General features: G+C 37.1%; 1 protein-coding gene across 7 annotated transcripts; it reads right to left on the reverse strand.

Moving 5' to 3' along the window:
• Positions 1-210: 210 nt before the first annotated feature.
• Positions 211-19,273, reverse strand: LOC115447130 (the record flags this gene model as incomplete). Of its 7 annotated transcripts, none has more annotated exon segments than XM_037442055.1 (16): positions 211-7,386; positions 8,896-8,969; positions 10,869-11,048; positions 11,383-11,571; positions 12,531-12,642; positions 13,105-13,181; positions 13,261-13,375; positions 13,554-13,757; positions 13,842-13,967; positions 14,968-15,115; positions 15,248-15,493; positions 15,576-16,048; positions 16,203-16,355; positions 16,724-17,706; positions 18,042-18,238; positions 18,990-19,273. In XM_037442055.1, coding segments are annotated over 16 exon segments (3,744 nt in total), but the record flags the coding sequence as incomplete, so codon positions are not given.
• Positions 19,274-22,637: the final 3,364 nt, after the last annotated feature.

The following is a 22,637-nucleotide window of genomic DNA, read 5'->3' on the forward strand; positions in this document are numbered from 1 at the left end:
TAAAGCTTCGGGCACACATATATGCATGGATCAGTGATGGAATCTTGAGCTTTCTGGAAAAAAAATATATGTTCATATTTTATATGCATGTCATAGTCGTTTGTCAGTCACTGTTTATACAATATTGATATGTGCTTGACACTATCCGTACAATGCACGATGCGGATGTGTGGCCATAGCTTTATAAGGGGTTTGAAATAAAAAATCTTCTTATTTAGATATTAATATACTTTCGAATCTAAAATGTACAAAAAATACAACTTAAATGTACTCATAAAGTCGGATGTTCCAATGAATAAAACCATTATTATTCTAATACCAAAGAGATATTAGTAGAGTGTGTTTGTTTCATTAATTGACAAATAGCAATCGGTTGTTGTTGGTGAATCGGAACAAGCTACTAGGAACGAAGGAGCATATATAAAATATCGTTATCTCCTCAACTTTGTTAGGCTTGGTTAAATAATCATGGTTTTGTGTAAATTTTATACGAAAACCATAAAATCTATTAATGGATAATATTAGAATAATTATAAGGATCCGATCAGCGGTTTGATGAGCTCATAATATAGCTGTACAGATTTATTTTGTATCTTTTCTAAAAGAAACATAACAACCTATATTTAAATTTAATATTTAATCAACCATCACTTTATAACAACTTTGGTTGTGTATGCTAATCGTAAAAATATATGTATTTTTAGCTATTTACATTTTATAAACATACATACATACATACAATGCGTAGAAATGCACAGCAACACAAAAAGGCCTTAACTATGTGAAGAACTAAATAACACAGACTTAACGGCCACTTACGCAAAAGATTTATTTGAAGCCAAAGGATTAATTTAGGTTTCAACAAATTTAATTTCATCAAATATAAGAAGAATTATAAGCGTTTATTAATAGGTCTTACCAACTATCTATCAATTTTAAAAGTTTATTCATCGAAAATCTCACCCGTAAGTGACCAATATATCTAATAATCACTTGGCACAGTTTCAGAAAACATAATTAGTTCCATATAATAACATTAAAATCTACAACAGAACGTTAAACCTAAAATTTTAATATTCACAATAGAAAAATACCCTTGCTCTTAGACGACAGGCCAAGACAAAAGGCACGATTTTATACAAAAAATAAAATCACCTACGTACGGGAATGCCTGATTGTGTTAGCAACTGTCATCCTCTATAATAAATATTTTATCACATAACTTACCTCTATTTTGAGGAAATTTAATTACGCATAGCGGGAGGAAACAAAAGCTATGCTTTATGTACGATTGTCTAGAATGAGGTGAAATGTAACACTAAAACTAATTATGTCTTCCTTGTGGAAGATGAAACAAAGATTCCCGTACACATCTATGTTTCGCTGCACATTATATGCCAAGTGATTCGCTCGTATCCCCTGTCACAGAGTAATTTTAAGATTGATACAAAAATATTTCTATTACACTTCGATATATCACAATTAATAATGCAGTTCATTTGTATTTTTTCTGCAATATTGGATGGAATTTTGGACCCTATTAATTTCAATTTTAGTTAAGTAAACTTACTCTGTGACAATAGGTATGTTAAATTCAAAACGAAATTTTTGTTTCAACCATCTTATATATAAACATCCAAATCCATACATAACATCGATATACTTTACCAATTTTCTCCTGAATAAGTTATACCTATCATGCTCTTATAGTATCCTGACTTTATCCCTTATTCTGTAAAATATTGGAAGTATACATGACCAGAATGGATCGATCGGATCGATCTACACCGAGTATGCGTTCCAAAAATATTGACGTCAAATACTTATAGTTATGTCGGCACACATGACACCTGGCGTTGTTAAAATCCTTCATTTTACCTCGACGTTAATTATAACTGTATCGATATTTTACAGTACAGCACATATAAATCCAAACATATCCCTAAGTCATCGTATTATTTAGACACTTTGCATAAAGTAATATTTATTTACAAAGCCAATTATTAACGGTAAATGTTATATTATCAAAATATTTACTCGTATTGTAGGAATACTTATTCGTTGACGTATTATGTTACTACTTTCAAGATCACCATTTATGCGCTCAATAGGTACAGAATGTCTAAATATAAAAATGGACTGTTTATAAACTGTTCATTTTCATATAGTACTCAATTAAACGGTTAGGCGGGATTGTTAGTTTGGTTATTTTGCAATGCAGTCACACCTCACAACATAGTTGTAGTTGAATTGATAAGTACTGTTTCGTTGTTTAGAAGCAACAGAGAACGTATTTTACAAATATATACGTTTCTGTAAGTTACACTTGAGCAATTATAGCATATACTTTAGCAGCAAAGTATAGAGAGAACCCTAAAACCGAACTTTCATTCAGTAACTCAATACATTCTCGATTAGTAACCTGGTATCATAAAAAATGTCAAGGTGTGCGTAACGTAACGTATGCTCATGCCTCTATCCTCAAAGGGCTGGGCAAAGATGAGTGCACTAATGATTGGCAGAAGTAATTTCCATTCATAATGCCATAAGGGCTAGCCTTTTCCTATATCGGGCTTAAATTCTAATTCTGGAGACACGCAAATGTTTTTTAAATCGATATACACAAAAAAATATCAACCAACGTGAGAATCGAACCTGATACTTCACTAGTTTAGCGGTCTAAGCACGCTGCTATTAAATCGGTAACACAATATATCGTCAAATGATTAAATCGTAACATGGGCACATTGATAAAATGGAATACAGAAAATGAAAAATACACATGTTTCACCAGTCATCATGTTTCTTTAGCTAGCACCTTAGTATAATAATAACGGTACACCGTATAGTCATTAGTCATGTCTGGTTTGGAAGACTAACATGGAAAATATCATTAAACAGTCAATACAATATTGTGAATTTTGAAGACTATATTCTTCAATGACCTATTTATTTTGGTGTCACCGATCAAAGTATATAATGTTATTATTTACGCCCTATCAAAATATATTTACAATATACTCACTACATAAGATTATTTTCCGAATTTTAGGGAATGAAAACCTTAAATGGAATCTACGGGTTCGTATTACTTTAGATGTTTTAGCTATGTATTATAAAATACTATATCAACAGTCAATATTCGTTTTTTACTCCAAAAGGGTGGCATTGAAAAAATATGTTTTATCTATAATTTGAGGCACCTATGCATTATGGTATGATATAATTATTTACAGAAAATCAATTTATTCGTACAATGGACGTGTTCAGAATAATATATACTCTTGACAGCAAAAATTAAACAGGTATGATATCATAAATATGCAAAAAATATAGCATTTGTATATTATATATTAAATTTTCGTTTCGGTGTAAACATGCTTGCAGTTCGTATTTATGATCTATCGCTTATCAACCCAATAAATAAATTTAGTATTTAATATATGCAACATGAGCAGATAGTCGACTACAGTTTGACTACTTGTCTTTATTTCCACATAACAAGGCCTTTCACTTGTACTTTATTGATTTGTTTGCTTATCCAACAATATGGACTGGTGTTGTCTTTGGTAAAACCAAAGGCAATGAGTAGTACTAATATTGTTGACATAATCGGATATTGTAAAGCTATAATATCACACATTTTGGTGGCAACGTATTCGAAGTGTTTTGTTCTTCAATTCTTTACATATTAATGAAAATTAATTTGGTCGATGGCCTACACTTTAAACTATTCATCCAATAGTGGTATAAAAATATTTCTATTTTATCTAAACAGATAACTCATTTCTCTTGCTTCTATGGATACTCTACGCATTTTGTACGTTCATCAACTAGGTCATAATAACACATTACAACAATTTATTTCATGTACGAGTACTTACTTATCTTTAGTTTTATATTTTACGCTCGTGTTTAAAGATATTGTTAATAGAAAGCTACATACAGGTTGACCTATGAACGTGTATGACCCATACTACTTTTGAGTACTTTAGGTTCGGTTAAGTATTTGCCATCTGTCGATAGACAACTGATACAAACTATTATATTGGTAATTTTTTATGGAGTTGGTTACATATTTGAAACCATGTTAATAGGAGAAGCGAGACGTAATGTACATTAGTACATTTTTAATATAACATTCGTTTTTTCTAGCACTGAGCTACGCACAAATATAATTTCCCTTTCAACACTTATAACCTTGGCAATCTATCAATGATAACATACTCGTTGTCCCAAGAGTACAAGACATGGGATGACGGCGTATTTGCCATTACTGAAGTCGTACTTCAAAAGTAGATCTTCCTACTAATAACGTTACACACATTAAACAGACATTTATAAAATGCTCATCACACCAAAGAGGTTTTACACTTACTATTAAGTGATAATAAATTTACTTACTTAAATTTCATATTGTGCAATCCTAGTAATTTAAAATTGAAAAACGACAATGCGAAACACTACTTCAAACAGCAATAATGATATTTTTATTAAACTTTGAAATTCGATGCCAAAGTCGATAGACTGTTCAAATAGGGCATATGAAAATTTATAGCATATTCAGTCATACATTTTTGAGACTTGATAACATTATTTTTAACATTGTTACTGTCTGAATTTAAGAGACAAACAAGTCTTATAATATGGTGCCTAATTTTAACCTCTAAGTATATTAACATAGAATTTAATTATAATTTTGCATAGTAATCATTATTCACACAATTTTAACGCAGCGACTTATGAGTTGCACCATGATGATGCATACAAAAGTGACGCGTTTTAACAACCATAAATCTATCTTTAAGAATTTATAGCATCGCCCAAATATCATCTTCATCCATATTTAATTTTTTAACAGCACGGTATTATAAATCTTGTTTCGTTTAAAAATATTTATCGCACCAAAAATATCGTCTGAGATGTACTACAGTCATATCCAATTATCTAATGTAATCGGCTGGAAGCTAACTGCTGTGTTGTCTTCCTGTGACTATTTGAAGTTGATCTTATGCCAGTATTTATCAACCCTAAGCTTCTCTAATTATTACGAGAATGAAGATTTTATAACTGTATGTAAAGCATTCTGTTAACCATTAACCACCACTTAAAATAAGAACACCGATATTTACTTATTGAAGTGTTGTGAAACTAGTGTGCGCGTGTATTGAGCCATATTTGAAATTCTACCGGAATTAAATTGGTTCTGCTAACTGAATTTAGTAAGCAGTGAAGTAGTTTTACAGGAAAAACTGGATTTTACATGTTGAAAATATTTTACAAGCATCATTTTTAAAACACGAACCGTTAACACTGCGAGCCAGAAAACTTGCGATTCCTTTTTTCCGATGTTTTTCATAATTTGTGAGCGTGCAGAGGCGCATGCGTCCCGAGTCGACGTGAATTTACCGACATTTTAATTCGGTAATAGTTGATAATTTTACTGATTGTATGAAACAAGATTACGATTGGTACGTATCAAACAAAACTGCTACACTGATTACAACAAACTTATATTTGCAGATGTAATGTTTCCATTGTCAAATAAGTTATCAATTCAAAGATCTGACTTTATATCTCATGTAACAACCCATATTAAGACCACACAACGATTTGTTCCACAATATAAGGTAATATTACTGATTAACAAATTGAAATCCCAACATGGTTCCTCAATCCAAGCGCACACATGAAAATAAACCGCTTTCACGGTGCTATTTTGCATCAGTGAAGCTTAGAATCAACTAAATTGAAAACATTATAATATACCGTATTCTGATAAGAGTTACTTTAAATGCGAATACCTGTAGTAACAATAAGTGCGCTTGCACATATTGAACAGAATGAACTACAAAGAACATACTATCAATAATTTATAGATTCGTTCGTCTATAAAATCTTCGAATGATGTTGCGAAACATCGCTTAGTATATTGAGACGAAATCCTAGATGATAGACGGAAATCTCGCACTTATAATATTTTTCGTAGAGTATCTATAGTGTTGACATTGATTAAAATGTACCTATGCATCGACGAGGTAAAAATGACTATCGCGTTCTTCTACACTCACCACATAGTTGAAAAAGAATAAAGTCAATAACGGCATCACGCTGGTATTTATTTTTAGATACAAACTATTACAAAAGAACATGAGGGTGCGCATGATGTAATCGCAAATGTACAGTTGCAACTTGTAATTAAAATCATGATAATATAACTAGTCATTTGAATCATAAAATAACCTCAATGGAAAAAATAAAAAAAAGAATTTGTACAGTATTACAAGTCGAGGTTAAATCAGAATAAAGATGTAATGATGTAATTATACATCCGTGATTATATCTTGCGACTAATCAGTATATTCATATCGAGAAGACGGTTTACAAAACAAAACGATATAATTAGAAAAAAAATAATAGAATTAGATTTATAATGGTCTAATCAAAATCAATTATAAAAATGTGTATTAAAGTCGAATGAAAAACTATATTATACATGAAACACAATGAAATATTTTAACAAAATATTTACAATCAGGCAACAGTTATAATTTAACAACATAATATTATTTACAAGTAAAAATAATATTCTCCATAAGAGAAACCTTTTAACTCGACGTCTTGTCATCATATACTATAATACAATTTACTTTGTAATAACAGGTAACATATGACTTCCATACTATAATACATAACGTTCACAACGCCAAAATAATGTGTATTTCTATAAAATATTGCACTTTCTATTGTAATTCTATTGTACAACGTGAATGTTAAAAGTCAATCGGATTTTGTAAATCACGTTTTGTTTCCGTCACAGGAAGCTACCTTAAATTTTGCATCAAATCGTAGTTCTTAACACATTATACACATAGATACGTCAATCCAATCAATCATTTCTAAACGATCCTCTCTGATATCGAGACATCATCGAAGAAACAAATTTTACAACTCAAAATATCACTAGCACTACTAAACTACATCAAAGACGTTTATAAATACGTGCAAGTATGTACTACATCACTCCCACCGAAATGGGATTTACAGCCGCAGAGGTACCACGTAGACCGCAACGCGAATGACGACGTTCGGCGCGAGCACGCCGGCCGCCAGCCGCCGACCGCCGGCCGCCGGCTATCGTCCATCCGGAGCGGCGAGAATGTAATAAATGCAACTGTGGGCGGCGACGCATGCGCGGCCGCGTCACTGCGACAGCAGCTTCTGCAGCAGCGACGCCTTGCCCGCGCCCTCAGCCGCCGCCGCCCCCGCCCCCGCCCCCGCCCCCGCCGCACCCGCCGGCTGCGCCTCATCACCGGCCGCCGCCGACGCCGCCGACGCCGCCGACACCGCCGACACCGCCACCGCCAATCCCGCCTCCGTAGTACTCTGTGTTGGGAAATGCATCGTTGAGTCTGATCTATTGGCGCCACTTATCCTTTGTATTAGTCATCTTGAGTAAATGCACGTAATGTCATATAGTGAAAAAAATCACAAAAACAAAAAACTACGCGTATTTGTGGAGCAAAAATGTCTTGAAATCCCATTATTTCCGACCTTTCATTAATTTTCAAACTTTATACCCAGCATTGTCATAGTTTACTCTACCTACATTGACTTTACTCCCGCAGGCCATGATTTTACAAAAGTTTTTAATCATACATTTACGCATCAGTCTTTGGCCTTTCTCCTCTTCAATAATTCTGACTAAATAAAGTAACAAACCAGTATAAGTTAAAATACTCATTAATCCTGAGTTTATGTAAGAGGTCCACGTCGTTGAAGCAATACTTAAGTTGTTAAATATTTAAACTCAAAATCATTGTATTATTAGCCACCTAATGCTTCGTCACTATTATTACCCATAAAATTATATGTTTTTAAGTTAAGAGAAGAATTTCAGTTATAGAAGTCATTATAAGAAACGATCAAAACATCAAACCGCACAGAAAGTATGAGGTATTATTATAAATAATTATGTTTTAATAGGCATACAAAACTATCCTGCACTGAGAGGCTAAATGTTGGCATTATTTAACTGAGATCATTAAAATCAAGTAAATAAACAATAGTTTGATTAATAACAGTTATTATTATAAGTATTGATTACATGATGAGATAAAAGAACTCACGTTTTGATCGTTGCCCATTTTATTGAATATGTAGATTGCACTGATCAAAGTCATAAACGTCGTCATGCAGCCGTTTTATTTTAAATCTACGAAACTCAATAAACGCAATAATTTCGTCTAGAACAAAGTTTTATAAGCAAACAATAAGCAGACTAACTATTGGAATTTGCAAAAATATATAAGTAATGCTTTTATATTTTCACTACAACGTCACAAAACCTCCACCACAATTTCCGTTTGCGCATGCGACTCCGACCTATGGTATCATTGACATTGTAAGCTATAATAGTTATTAACCCCTGTGATTGAATAACTCTAGAATATAAAATACAATGTATTGGTTGCTTATTCTTACAATATTAAGTATGTTGTTTTTATTTAAATATTAAGAAGTTAAACTTGAATTATTATTAGACATCACATCACAAAAGCTTATTTAGAGTTCAGGAATGTACCAATTTCACACATTGAATATCGCATTAAAACATTCTCAAGTTAAGTTACAATTTTTGAGTAGCATAAGATGTAAAAACATTCAACAGGCGTGAGAAGCGAAATTTTATCAAGAGAAGGCAGACTTTGGTACATTTCTTTCTTTCAGCATCTAAGTATAAGTATAAGTATCAAGATGATCGATTCGACAACACACGCAGCAGAGCAGACTCATACGTGATATTCATAGGTAGATCTACAAAAAAATAATGAAAACCGATAAGGTAGTGAAGTGACTAGATGATTGTACTCGCTGATCGCGTCCCAAGCTTACCGGGGTGCTCTGTTGCGTCTCCCACGAGTTTGTCGTCGCCGAGGTTGCTCGGCCCCCCACCACACTGCCGCCACCTACGTACACACGTGTACATTGGCAGTGGTCATCGACATTGACATCGACACTGGCAATGTTTCCACCGAACGCGTCCGACGCGCCCGACAACTTCACGCACAACTTACATTGCGTTAGTACTAAACAAATCTTTCGTTATCGAAGGACTCATTCCAGTTGTCACACCAATCTCATTTATACAATATTAAATAGATTATATGAACTCTTATCGATCCGCAAACATCGAGCGTAGATGTAACTTAAATAAATGACTATTCATTACTGATAGAACAGCGAGAAGGTGGCAGTTGGAGAATAATTCGACAAATATAGAATATCACTAACAATATTTTAATCTTAATAACAAAACATAGTAAACATCTGTAAGTAGCTGAAACTGAGACAAAAATCTCGTGCCAAATATATGATGTTTCGCTTATGCGAACGCTGTGCGCAAGTGACAAAAATGAAAATTTCCTAATTGAGCCTATTGGATTATTGCATTGCACTTTTAACAATGGGTAGGAAATCAATTTATATTTATAAGAGCCAGTATATTTAAGAATATAAAAAATATTTTTCAATGTTAAAGATTTTACAAGTGACTCGATTAATGTGTAGTGATAGACGCCGTACTATAATTCAAATTATGTTTAGAGAAAACAATACCACCCCTAAAGGTGTTTATACACAAAATTCTTCAAATATACATAAATATTTCATTGAATTTCTGTGAACTCTAACAATCTATTTCATCTTAAATATTGTTGCCATTTTTTAGTTTTCATGTATCGTGTTTATTTCGTACAGAATATTATATTAAGACATAATGCATGAAACAAGAGATTATCTAAATATGTAATTAAAACAGTATGACGCGAAATTCTTGCCCCAGTTTGAATACTATATACGTTTTTAAATATTTGTATAATATCTTAAAAGTGAACAAACGTTTCACTTGAAATTTAGAACCCACGTGCAAAATCTATATTAGTCGCCTTAGGCTATTATCCGTTTTATCCCCTACAGGATATATTTGTCCAAATTCGATTTATTAAAAATAATTTCTTACATCAAAATATTAATAGTTAGAAAAGTATTTATGATTATAATAATTTAGATATTATAAAACTATATAAACTAGCAAGAGGGTCATCTCATAGTAACTGACCACAACCGCTAATTTTGTATTTCTTGCCCGAAAGGATCAAGACACTACTTATTTATTGTAAAAAAATATTTTTTTTGTCATTATAATGTATAATTTAGCATTCCTTTCAACCTATATAGAATCCATTCATGTAATTCATAAAAGAATGCCATTTCATTCTATAAATAAAATGTAGTACTACTTGAAAACATTAGACGGGTGTTTAAGGACAGTTTCTTCGATCTAGAATTATGAACCGCCATATTGTATTAGTGGCCCTGGCGACAACATTCAAACATATTTAAAATAATGTTTGAAATTAATAACCGAACTACCAATATCTTTTTCAAGTCTGTACTAACAAACTAATCAATAGTCTCATTAATTAATTCGTTGACCTAACATTTAATTTATATTTTTACTGACTAAGACTAAAAAACTATGAAGTATTCTCGATTTTTTAAGCATGTAATAAAATCAATTATGTATTTGTTGTACCTTTCAAAATATTAAGTGCTTCATTATAATATTAGGTTGCAATTATATTATGGCATCAGTGTTAAATAGCTTTGACTAATTGACTCAAAAAACTTTTTAAGAAAAACATTACACTACCTTCCCAGTTTAAAGGACATTAAAAATTAAGTTGTTGTTTAAATTTTTTGTTGAAACAACTCAATCTAAATGTGTTTTTTTTTTTTATTTTATATCAATATCTATGTGCAGAGTATTATTTAGTGTATAAAAGGAAAAACATCAAGTTACTGACCGGGTGTTGCCATTTCAAAAGTGATGAGAGGGTCGAGTTCAGGCGGTTGCAGCGTGTGCAGGTCGGGGCGGGCCGAGCGCGCGCCCACCACGGCCCGCAGCTCGTTGCGCACGTACTCCGACGCGCCCACCCCGCCGCCCGCGCCCCCGCCCGCGCCGCCGCCCGCGCCTCCGCCCGCGCCTGCACCAAACCAACGCGCTTGAACCTACGCACCACCCCACCCACGCGCCACAACACAGACTGATCCAAAACGGCATACGATAAATAATTATAATAATAAATAGTACAAGCAGAGATCGTCTTAAGCTCAGAAATAGATTAATCATGCAGCGATAAGTGGAGAGACAGGCGACAAGTCGACGATACTTCCGGGCGAGGCGAATACACTCCTCACATCTGTGCAACGTTTCGTTGCAAACTAAACTTCTAATCTACACATATCTAGGGTCGTGCACGTCGTTCCCGCCTTTAAAATACCTGAAAGAAAGAGCCTCACCGGCACCGCGGTACTCACACGAGAGCTGGTGGTCGTGCGGCGGATGGGGCGGATGTGGCGGGTGCGGCGGATGCGGCGGGTGCGGCGGATGCGGCGGATGCGGCGCGTGGGTGGCGTGCGGCGCGTGTGAGGCGTGCGGCGGCAGCGGCGTGCAGCGCGCGTACTCGGCGCAGTACCCGCCCGCGCCCTCCTCGTAGTAGCCGCCCACTGCCACACACGCCGCGATATAATACTGTGCACGGGACGTGCGATGCGACTTCCCACCTACCTAATGGCCATGGTTCTCTCCGGCATCGTTCTGGTCGCTTTCTTAGTTAAAAGCGACGTTCGCCTAGTGACATCATCTTAGCATTATCGGTTTCCTTTGCCTATCTGCGGATGATTACGGACGTGCACCTTCATCTGGAGACGCTTGTCAACAGGGGTCAGACCCTGGTTTCGAAGAACTATAGAATTTTGGCAAATTTACGACTTTCAAAATGTCAAATAATAAAGCCATGAGCATGCAATTAGTTTCAAATATTATCTTAAACCTCGGAAAATTGATACCAGCTCCCGTAGAGCACGCTATTTCTAAAATCTATGAGGCATGCTGAAGTCTTATAGTATTTTCATAAAAAGTCATGCTTTAATGAAAAATATAATATAAAAATAGACTGTCAACTCTAATTAAAACTACCTAAAGGAAAATTTTAGTAATCTAAATAAAATAGCATTACTATATAGAAAAAACCATTGGATCAGACTGAATATATCGATAAAAATACTGTTACCTCGATAAACCCACATACCTCCCTCACATAAATATTATACAATATTGCACAAATAATTATCACAACAAAATATATTTCGATATTTTTATTTTATATCCATTTCACAGTATTGATTACATTATTTTTTTAAAAGTTTCTAAATATAAAACCGCATAGATATTATTTTTATCACAAGAGTTTATTATATTATTGTATGATTCTTCACATTATTTTAAAATCACAGACCATGATTTTAAACTATATCAGCAATAGTTTTATGTAATTTTTACAAAAACACAGAATTTGGCATTGCATAGTACTAATAAGAAACGTCATGGTGCGTTATGTGCTCGTAATCAACATGAATAGTTCGTCACAATAATGTAGTGTAGTGTAGTGAGGAGTGAGAGTCACCTGGGTGCGGGCGCGGCGCGCGGTGGTAGGGCTGCGGCGACACGGGCGTGTGCAGCGCCGCCGCCGCCGCCGCCGCCGCCGCGTGCGCGTACCCGCCGCCCGACCCCGCCACCTGCAACCACGCTCACACATTTAACCCTCATTCAGATGGACCGACGATCGTACGCATGATTGCTACCAACATTCGTTTCTCGAATATCTATCGGTGATATACGATAGCGCGTCTGAGAATTGCCTAGCCAAGGCGCATGCTCAAACTTCCTTACAGAGTAATTTGTTTGAGCAATAATTGAGTACGATTATTGAAAGCAATAATTGATCGTCAAAATGAGAGTTTAACAATCAGTTTATAAACAGTAATACAGTTATTACTATCATATATTTTAACTTCAAGTACACCCTTTTAGTTCTGTTGTTTTCATGTCTAAATGGCTAGGATCGATATTATTACAAGTGTGAAAATTTCTTAAGTCAAACATATTTTGCTTATTAAAAATCTTTGTTAAAAATTCAAAAAGTGTGTTCAACTGAGCACATTTGATACCGTGTCATTCAAGAGATTCAATATACTTACACTCAGCTGCCTGCTCAGCATGGGGTTCTGTTGCGACGTAGTTATTTTATTCGCATTAAAATTGGATCCCATTTGACCTGCGATTTAAAAAAACACAATCAGATATGGCATTTCTTCATTAATAATTATTAAAATTCGAGGGAACAGAACACTTACTCGTTTGATACAAATTGTGATGAAAATCCGTCCGAGTCAGCGCTACGTTCGGTGGCGTCGCCGAAACTAGAGCGTTAATTGTGGAACCGAGATCAGCCTGCGGCTGCTCGGCAGCCTGGGGATAATAAAGTTGTTGTCACAAAACTATGGATTACGGTCTAGATAACTTTATTTAAAAAACAAAAGAAAGTTCGCAAAAAGGAAGATAAAAGTATTGTATAGATATGTCTAATGTATTGTTATGACAAGACCATCGGCGACTCAAGGTAGGCACGATGATTCACTGTTCTCACCTCGGGTGAGACGAGCATTTGCTGCGAGCGTTGCCTCTGCAGCAGGCGCGCGCGTTGCTGCTCGGCGAGCACGTGCGCGCGCGCCGCGCCGCCCGCCGCGCCCGCCGCCGCGCCGCCCGCCACGCCGCCCGCCACGCCGCCCGCCACGCCGCCCGCCACGCCGCCCGCGGAGCCGTACAGCGCACCGCCCATGGAGCACGCCACCTACGCAACAGATCCGTCACTGCAGCACCCACTCAATACACTCCTTGTTACATCAAAACACCGTAAGATCATTATTAAACTTACTGGGCTTTGAACGGAAAACACTGCTGAACCACTGGGACTCGTCACTATCGGGTTCTTGGTGACAGTTTCGCATTGCATAAGACTCCGTCTGATGGCGTTTATCACTGCATTTTTTTCCTTCATTCCCTGTAAATGGTTGACCATCGATATTAAAACGTTGGACTTAATTACTACACAGTTTTGTTTTGCCTGATATGGCTACAAGATCATCTCTTATATGATGATAAGCTAAAGAATATGCTTTATTCAACTCCTCTCTACTCTTCTAGAATACTTCACATAAACATTTAGCAAAGAAAAACGGCCCCAACAACCACTACAAAAAAAAACTATATATGGTTTAATAAAAAAAATATTAAAACGACTATTTAATCTTTCCAATTCGTATTAAATATTTTTTCGGGTAAAGCCGTGAATACCGTGAATGGTGGTTGTAGTTCTCTTATAATATGTGAGCCCGCCTGGGTAGATAATACGACAGTGTCTATTTCTGCCGCCAAGCAGCAGTGTTTACTCATTGTTATGTTTCGGTTTGTTAAACATTGTAGCCAGAACTACTAGACGTAACTTAACATCTCATGTCTCAGAATGGCGGGCGCAATGGAATACTAAACAATAATATGTAATTCAAGATGTTGGATGATGTTTCTAGTTTCTACTGTTTATGGGCGGTCGTATCGCTTACCGTCAGGCGAACGGCAAGTTCGTCTTGTCATTTAACACAATAAAAAACAAACATGAAATTACTGACTACGAGGAAAAAAAATAATCCTGAAATATATTATATATTTTTTTACGACGAATAGCTAACCTCTTTAGGGGAGTCTGTATTTTTTTTTACTAAGATTATCGTTATTATTATCCCCGGGAGTTAACCTTTTATATTCTTTCCTTATAAATAGGAAAGTATTACATTGTTGGGCAAATGAATTTCAAAATTCTTATGATTATAATGTTTTCAGAACGAATTGATCGGATCTTATTGCGATACACTCATAACATTATATCTAAGATTAAAGTAAAGTTCAAAATATTATCTTGTGGATAGTTAAGTTACTAAAATTTTTGAAGTGGTTGTTCATATTTAATAGATTTAAACTGTTTTAAATGATGGTTGGCAAATAACCTGTCGTTGGCGTACATTAACGTCGGGTGGAGGTCGATCAGAATCAGGCATATTGTCAATAACTTCGTCGAGTATATCCGACAAAGTTTGATCACTTGGTACTTCACTGTCCCCATTTCCACCACCTTGGGCATGTGTGTTACCACTTCTAAAACAGATTAAAACATTTACATTTTCGGAAATAAGCTTTTATTGATTGTAGTTCAAAATATCTAAAATGTAAGCAGAAAGAATGCAAACAGATCTATTTAAGCTAGTCTGAAGGTCAAATATGACTGACTGTGGCTGGTTGTTGTACACGTGGTGCGGCGCGGTGTTGGCGTAGTGCAGCGGCGAGGGCGCGGGCGGCGGCGGGTAGGCGCGCGCGCCGCCCTGCATGGCGCCGCCCTGCAGCACCATCTGCAGGTGGCTGTGCGCGCCGCCGCCCGCCCCCGCCGCGCCTGCGCCCCCCGCCGCGCCCTGCAAGTTTGGCGTCGAGCATTCCCCGCTTGTCACCGGCCCACCGTTCACGTTACCCGCTCGAACGCTGTACATCAAAATATGTTATAACCGTTTTATTTTATCCTATCATCATTTCTATAATACTCATTAATATTTATAATACTCACTGATTAGCGCTGGTAAGTATCGTGGATAGCGTTGAAGAATGTTGCCTCTGTTGATGCGGCGTATGTGGCGCGTGCGATGGATGTGGCGAGTGGGACGGCATCGGTCCGTGATGTTGCTGATGCTGCGGGTGCTGTGGGTGTTGTGGATGTTGGGGATGTTGAGGATGTTGAGGATGCTGCGGATGCTGCGGATGTTGTGAATGCTGTGGATGCTGGTTATGCTGCGGTTGCTGCCCGTGCGGCGAATGTGGCGGATGCGGGCCACGTGGCCGCGAGCCGGGTGCGTACGGCCGAAGATTGGGATTTGGCAACGGCAACGGTGTAGTGGGCGTCGTTTGTTGGCGAGCCAGTAATGACACAAGTATCTGATTCTTCTGGCAAAGTGGACTCATGCCGGCACCGCTGTTGGTCGGACTTTGCGCACTCGATGATTGCGCGGTGGAAGCCACTGGAACTGCACTCGATGACACCTGCTGTGATGCATGTCCGCATTAGGTAATTTGCTAATGAAAACGGTTGAGGACAAACAAAATCATTTACAATTTGAGCTCCAATGCCAAATCTATTAATCAAATATTGTGTTATAATAACAGCCTAAAATATCGTAGAGTAAAAAGGATAACGTACCGGTTGATTTTCAGGCGTAGCCCTCTTAACATTCCCGGGCATAGCTTTGGCTTCATCAAATCTGCGTTTCACTCCAGCAATCCTTTCAAGGTAGGTGTCACTAGTGTCTTGGGAACGGCCGTTGCCCGCCGGCCCATTAGTGCTCGATAGCAACTGAGACAGTAGAGCACTAGGCTGAGTTACACTACGATTTCCATCAGCAGAATTTCTTCTGCTTTCTTCCACGTCCTCATCGGATTTATCATTTAATATCTAAAAATAATTATGTTAAGACCAGCATTGTATGTTATATTCGAAAATCATATTATTCACAAAATGAAACAGGTGCGGTTTATAAGTTTGGTGGAATTAAAATGTTATTAAATGTTCTATTTTCATATATTTTTATGTAAGTCTTTAAATGATATGAGAACATATGCTTCTCAGTCCTCGTATTGTTGAAAAAATCATAAGTGTCATGCCTAAAAATAAAATTATAATCCGCTCCTCATTTTGAGTGAATGTGGAACAATAGGACTCACCTTCAATAAGACGTCGGAATTATTATGATGTGTTTGCTGCATTGTGTGCTGACTGGCATGAGAGACGTGGGAGGCATGCGAGACGTGCGACGCGTGCGGCGCGTGCGACACGTGCGGCGCGTGCGACACGTGCGGCGCATGCGCCACATGCGTGTGCGGCGGCAGCGGAGGCGCGCGCGCGTGCGCCTGCGCCGAGTGAATCGGCGACAGCGCCGCACTGGGCGTGTGCGGCGTATGTGGCGTCAGCGGCGTGTGCGGCGTGTGCGGAGCTGATGTCTCGCTTCCTGTCGCTTCTTCGTCCTCCTGCTTGAGCAGATCTTTCAGGATGCGATTGTTCGAGTTATCAGTGGCGTTTGGCGTTTTCTTGCTAAGCAGAATCCGCAAACGGTTAGGTTCTTCAGGTTGCGAGTTAATAGAGCCGTCACCGGGTGTTGACGGAGCGTGTGGTGTCATGGGGGTCGACGGGCTATCCGTAGATACGTCTTTACGATCCTTCGAGTCTTCGTTAGGCATGTCGCCAAGATATGGTGCTGGCCACGGCTCAAACTCGAAATCGTTGATTGAAAATGTAGGGTCGGTAGGACTCACTGAAGATTGGTATCGTGATTCACAAGAAGGCTCTCCATTAGCTATAGAGCTCATCAGAGGACCACCGACAGGTTGACGTGCACCCTCAGAGTCAAAAAGTTCCATGTCCTCGTCACTGAGTACAGAATGCGTGGACATAATGAAGTCTGGTTCACCGGAAGTAGGTTTCGCTCGGAACAGACGAGAACGAGCGCTAACCCGTAACCACGGCCTTTCAGCAGTGAGACGCAACCGAAAAGCGTCACTGATAGCGGGTGGCGCAGGCGGCGAGGAAGCCTCTCGCAAATGACCGGCTACGCGGACACGATCCTCACTCTCAACGAGATCCAAATAACGCGTACCCACAAGAGATATAGGAGAGTTTATAAAGTTTTCCACTCCACTCAAATCACAGACTGAAAAATAAATAACATTACATAATAACAATCCTTCGGTACATATTATCACTCGCAGACATTGAGAATACTTAATAAGATATAATATAGCCTATTTAGCCGACGCGCATATTTAGAATTTATTCTAACTTAATTTGATAAAACAAATATTTTTTAAAACATTATAGTATAGTTATTATGAATTCAATTTTGTGTGCTTCATATTTAAAATATACATGGTTAACTACTAGCATTACTTTGTAGTGCTTAGAAAAATCAATGTGGCCACTGAGAGTTTTGTTAACGCACGCAGCCAATAAAATGTCATAATTCCGAATACGAATATATCAACGTACATAGAATTGTAAAGTTACAGTCTAATCTGAAGACTATTTGGTCAGATTGTTTGGCGGTGATGGCGGGCGGACCGCCGTCGTCGGGGAGCAGAGCGGCCGACGCGTCGTCGCAGCGCCGGATGACGCACATGACGGAGCCGGCCTCCTCCGAGGACGGGCCGCGCACCGGCGCAGCGTGTATCACTGCCTCCACCGAGCTGCGCACACGTTACACACGTATTAATCATTTTAATACACTTCACCATCATATTTTCGATGAAATATTATGTTACAGCCGCACATTAGACATAATTACATCTTAGCCGGGTTCCAAGATTGAAATGCCATGTTGTATCCAGTATAACTAATAGAAAAAACGGCGGTAGCCTAGTTGGTTGGGGAACGGACCGCCGAGACGAATGTCCGCAGGTTCAAAAACCAAAGGCACACACCTCTGGCTTTTAAAATCATGAGGGTATTCTTTATGAGTTATCGCTTGCTTTAACGGTGAAGAAAAAAAAACGATGAGAAACCTGCAGACCTTAGAAGTTATAAAATATAAGAATTTTGAGGGTATGTGAAGTCTGCGTGGTGCACTGAGGCCAGCAGTGGGACAGTTTATAATACAGGGCTGTTACTATCATTTATTATATAATTACTAGTCATTTTACACACATACACACTCGCGCCTTTTATCCAAGGGGTAGGCAAAGGCGCAATTGCTGCACACACTTTACGCAATGCCTATTCCGTCCCATGATGTAACAGAGGGCGAGCCTATCGACATATCGGGCATAAATTCCAGACTCCAGGCTGATACTGAGCAGAAAAACCCAATATCACTTTGCTCGACCCGGGGACCGCACTCGAGACCTCAGCACTGCAGTCGTACAGCAACGCAACAACGCCACAAAGGTAGTCATAAGTAGAAGTAGTTTTAATACTTAACATAACACATGTAGTACTCACCCAACACAATCATTCCCATTGGAAGTTTTTATGAGGCGAACTTGGATTGCGTGAAATTTGTCACCGTCTCCGGAATCCCAAGCGAAGGACTGCACATTTCTCAACAACGGTTTCAATTTTGCATGATCCTTCGGATGCAAAATGGTGTAAATCGACTTCTTGTACAATTCACTTCGATCCAGGAGAGTCAGTTCCTTAATATTGTCACTCACGCATTCGATTTCCCCTTTGGAATTTATTTCCAATAAAACCCATCCGAGAGTATTGGTGTAGTGTTTCAATGCCTAAAAATAAATGAGAATAAAATTAGCATACAGGAAAAGAAACCGTGGGTTCAGAAACATTATCAGTAATAAAAGGAAAAGTTCCTTATAGTATCTAGAATTACTTTTTTTTTTTAAATAATGCTTGCATATTAATTAACAGACTTAAGATTAAAAATAAAATTATACTTCATCCCATTTTCCCCTGGAACACCATTACTGATACGTGATAAGATAAAATCGTCCAAACCAAGACGTACCGATAGTTCGTATAAATGTATACAAAATAACATGACTAATTACGTTTTATACAACCATTATTATTATGTTAAACATCAAAACATATTGCACCAGCGCAGTACTTACAATCAGGGCAGCATTTTATTATTTTCCATCAAAGATGCTCTCTACAAAGAATTTAAACCCGACCTCAAGTTCAAATGGCTTTTTAAATAAACTCAATCGTTGATAAATTCAACTTGGATAGTCATTCTGACAACTATTCATTTGGATTTGTCTACGTCAGCGTCTTCGATATTATTTATGAGGTATCAATAATAATCATGATAAGCGAGACTTTATCAGCTACTTCACGTTATACTTTTCAGTAGAGGATATCGTTATAGTAATTGGTGCAAAATATAAATGTATATAAGCATAACAATTGCTTTTATACATACGTATATTTTGAAATATAGAAAAGACATGATTGGAAATTGTACTGCGGTATTGTGCCTATAATTATATCACTTAATAGTAAAACAAATACGGACAATTGCGAGTTGGACTCTGCACCGAGGGTTCTACTATACAAGGCTGTAGGTAATGCATCTAAGTATATAATTTTAATTTGACAAACTAAACTTTGCCGTTCGATCTCTAGACACTATTATTGCAACCAACCGCAAATCATAAATTCGTATTAGTCAATTTGCTTTGTTGTTAAAAAACATATTAACGGATTTCCGATTTAGATTTTTCTTAAATTTCATTTTTCTAGATTAACGGAGAACATCCAATAGGGTTTAGTTCCTTGTGATATCGCAACATATGCGACATAAACGGTCATATCTTTTGATCGCTTTGACTTACAAATCGATTTTTTCACAGCTATGAGACCGTAAACCCGAGTATTTAATATAAAATCACGTAAGCTTGATACCTCTACGCGTACCTGAGAAAAAGGGTCTTAACAGACAGACGGAAACAAAGGGTTACTTATAAAGTGTGGAACCCTAAAAATTACAAGGGTTATAAGAACGACATAAAAGTATTTTGTTCTCATTATCTTATCTATTCATGCCTTTCTAGTGTATTATGGATATAGTCGGGCGATACAGAAAGCAGAGACGTACAATATATTATATTATATCCAATCCTCAAGTGTCTACCACCCTTTAGAGTTTTACTTTGGTTGTACTTAAATACATACCTAAATAAATAGATCCACTGTTGTCGAAATATTGATAAAAGTCTGATAATATGGATATGCAAATATAGATCCATAAATCGTAGAAGGAACGTAAATACTGTGCGCGTGAACGGTTTAATTTAGCTATACTATAACTTACATAATTTTTGTTTAGTACCTACAATTTGATCTGTTTTTCTTTTACTTCGGCAAAAATACATAGATATATCTACAATTAAACACAATTTTGTTTTCGATTTTTTCATGATGTATTTCCAGGCTGCCACACATTGTGGATAAAACGAATGCCTTGTGGCTCATAGCTTCAAGACACCTAAGACTTCTAACAGTGTGCGCAGTTAACTGGAAACTAAGAGACTTGCAGCGCTCGGATGACGCAACATTTCCCAGGCGACTAAACGTTGCTCCGGTGGGTCCATTATTATATTATACAACAATCTCTTGTGTTTTTCTAACAAAAGAGGGCGTGGCTTAATTGATTACTCACTGCGATAATGTTGACATTTTCAAATGTTCCCCACATAACATATTTTATTACTATTAGTGGTCACCTCTCAAGGTACGGAACTCTACTCACAATTAACCTATGATTGTTCCACTGAAAAGCTACACTCTACAGCAGTTCCCTTCCCACATGAATATCTACACCTTATTTAAACATATTTAAAAATATTAGTATTCCGTCTTTAAAACATAAATTTTTTTCTTTATTAGAAATTTAATTCGTAGGTATATTATTTTCTATGTAAATAACGCAACTTTGAATTTATGCCTAATACTCCACTTTAGAAAGTTACGAGTGAAATCAAAACGTTTCACATAGTAGATATTCAATTATTACACAACACATTGAAATATGTTACATTATTATGCAATGTGAATATTGATAGTTTAACTAATATAACAATAAGGTATTTGCAGCTGTAACCTTAAGAACACTTAATATACCTAAATTCATATTTTAGTAATTTTGTATACATCAACGATAAATGTTATAGCGATCAAATGAATAATTATGGACGTATAATATCTAATATAATAGAGATTAAGTATAATATAGGTTGAACCAAACTGTTCACAAAGTATGCATAAAACTATTGATTGACAAACATAATAATAATATAATTAAATGGCAGCCCTGTATTGTACACTATCCCACTGCTGGGTACGGGCAACAATAATTGAAAAATAATATAACGTTTGAAAAGTCAGAGCAGTGTGCCTTGAATATATGAACCTACGGACCTTCGTCTCGACAGACCGTTCCTTTCCCCACTATGCTATCGTTGCTCTGACAACTATTATTTTATCAAATGACCTAAACGCTTTTATACTGCCAAAAGCAATAATAACTAATGTAATACTGAGATAGATACTTGCATAGTATCTTATTTTATTTGTTTCGCATCATTTTCGCCTCTGTATCATTAAAATTAAAAGAATCATTTGATATAAAAAAAACATCAAATAATAAATAACATTCTAATATATCGTCTCTACTGCCTTGGTAGCGTAGTTGTATTGCGTGCGTGGTACGACATTGCTCTAAGGTCCTAGGTTCAAATCCCGCGTCGGGGAAAATGATATTTCGGTTTTTCTGCTCACTGTCACCCCGGAGTTGGGATTCTGCGCAAGATATGCCGATAGGCTTGCTCCCATTACATCATGAAACGGAACACAATTGGCGAAAAGTGGATGCTCTGGTTGCACCTCCGCTTACCCCTTCAAGGGTGAAGTCGTGATGTGTGTGTGTCTGTTTTTTTTTAATAGATTGTATTGTATAGTTGTGTATAGAACGTCGCCCGCTCAAAACGCCAGTACATCTCACAAGTGTTATAGAACAAGTAATGAAACATGTAGTGTTATGACAGACAACGATAAAATGATAAAATTGTGAGCTGACCTCGTGCATTGTATGTCACGCACGTAAATGTCATACTTTAGTATATTTTT

This window comes from Manduca sexta, chromosome 23 (genome assembly GCF_014839805.1).
Source record: "Manduca sexta isolate Smith_Timp_Sample1 chromosome 23, JHU_Msex_v1.0, whole genome shotgun sequence".
Taxonomy (NCBI): domain Eukaryota; kingdom Metazoa; phylum Arthropoda; class Insecta; order Lepidoptera; family Sphingidae; genus Manduca; species Manduca sexta.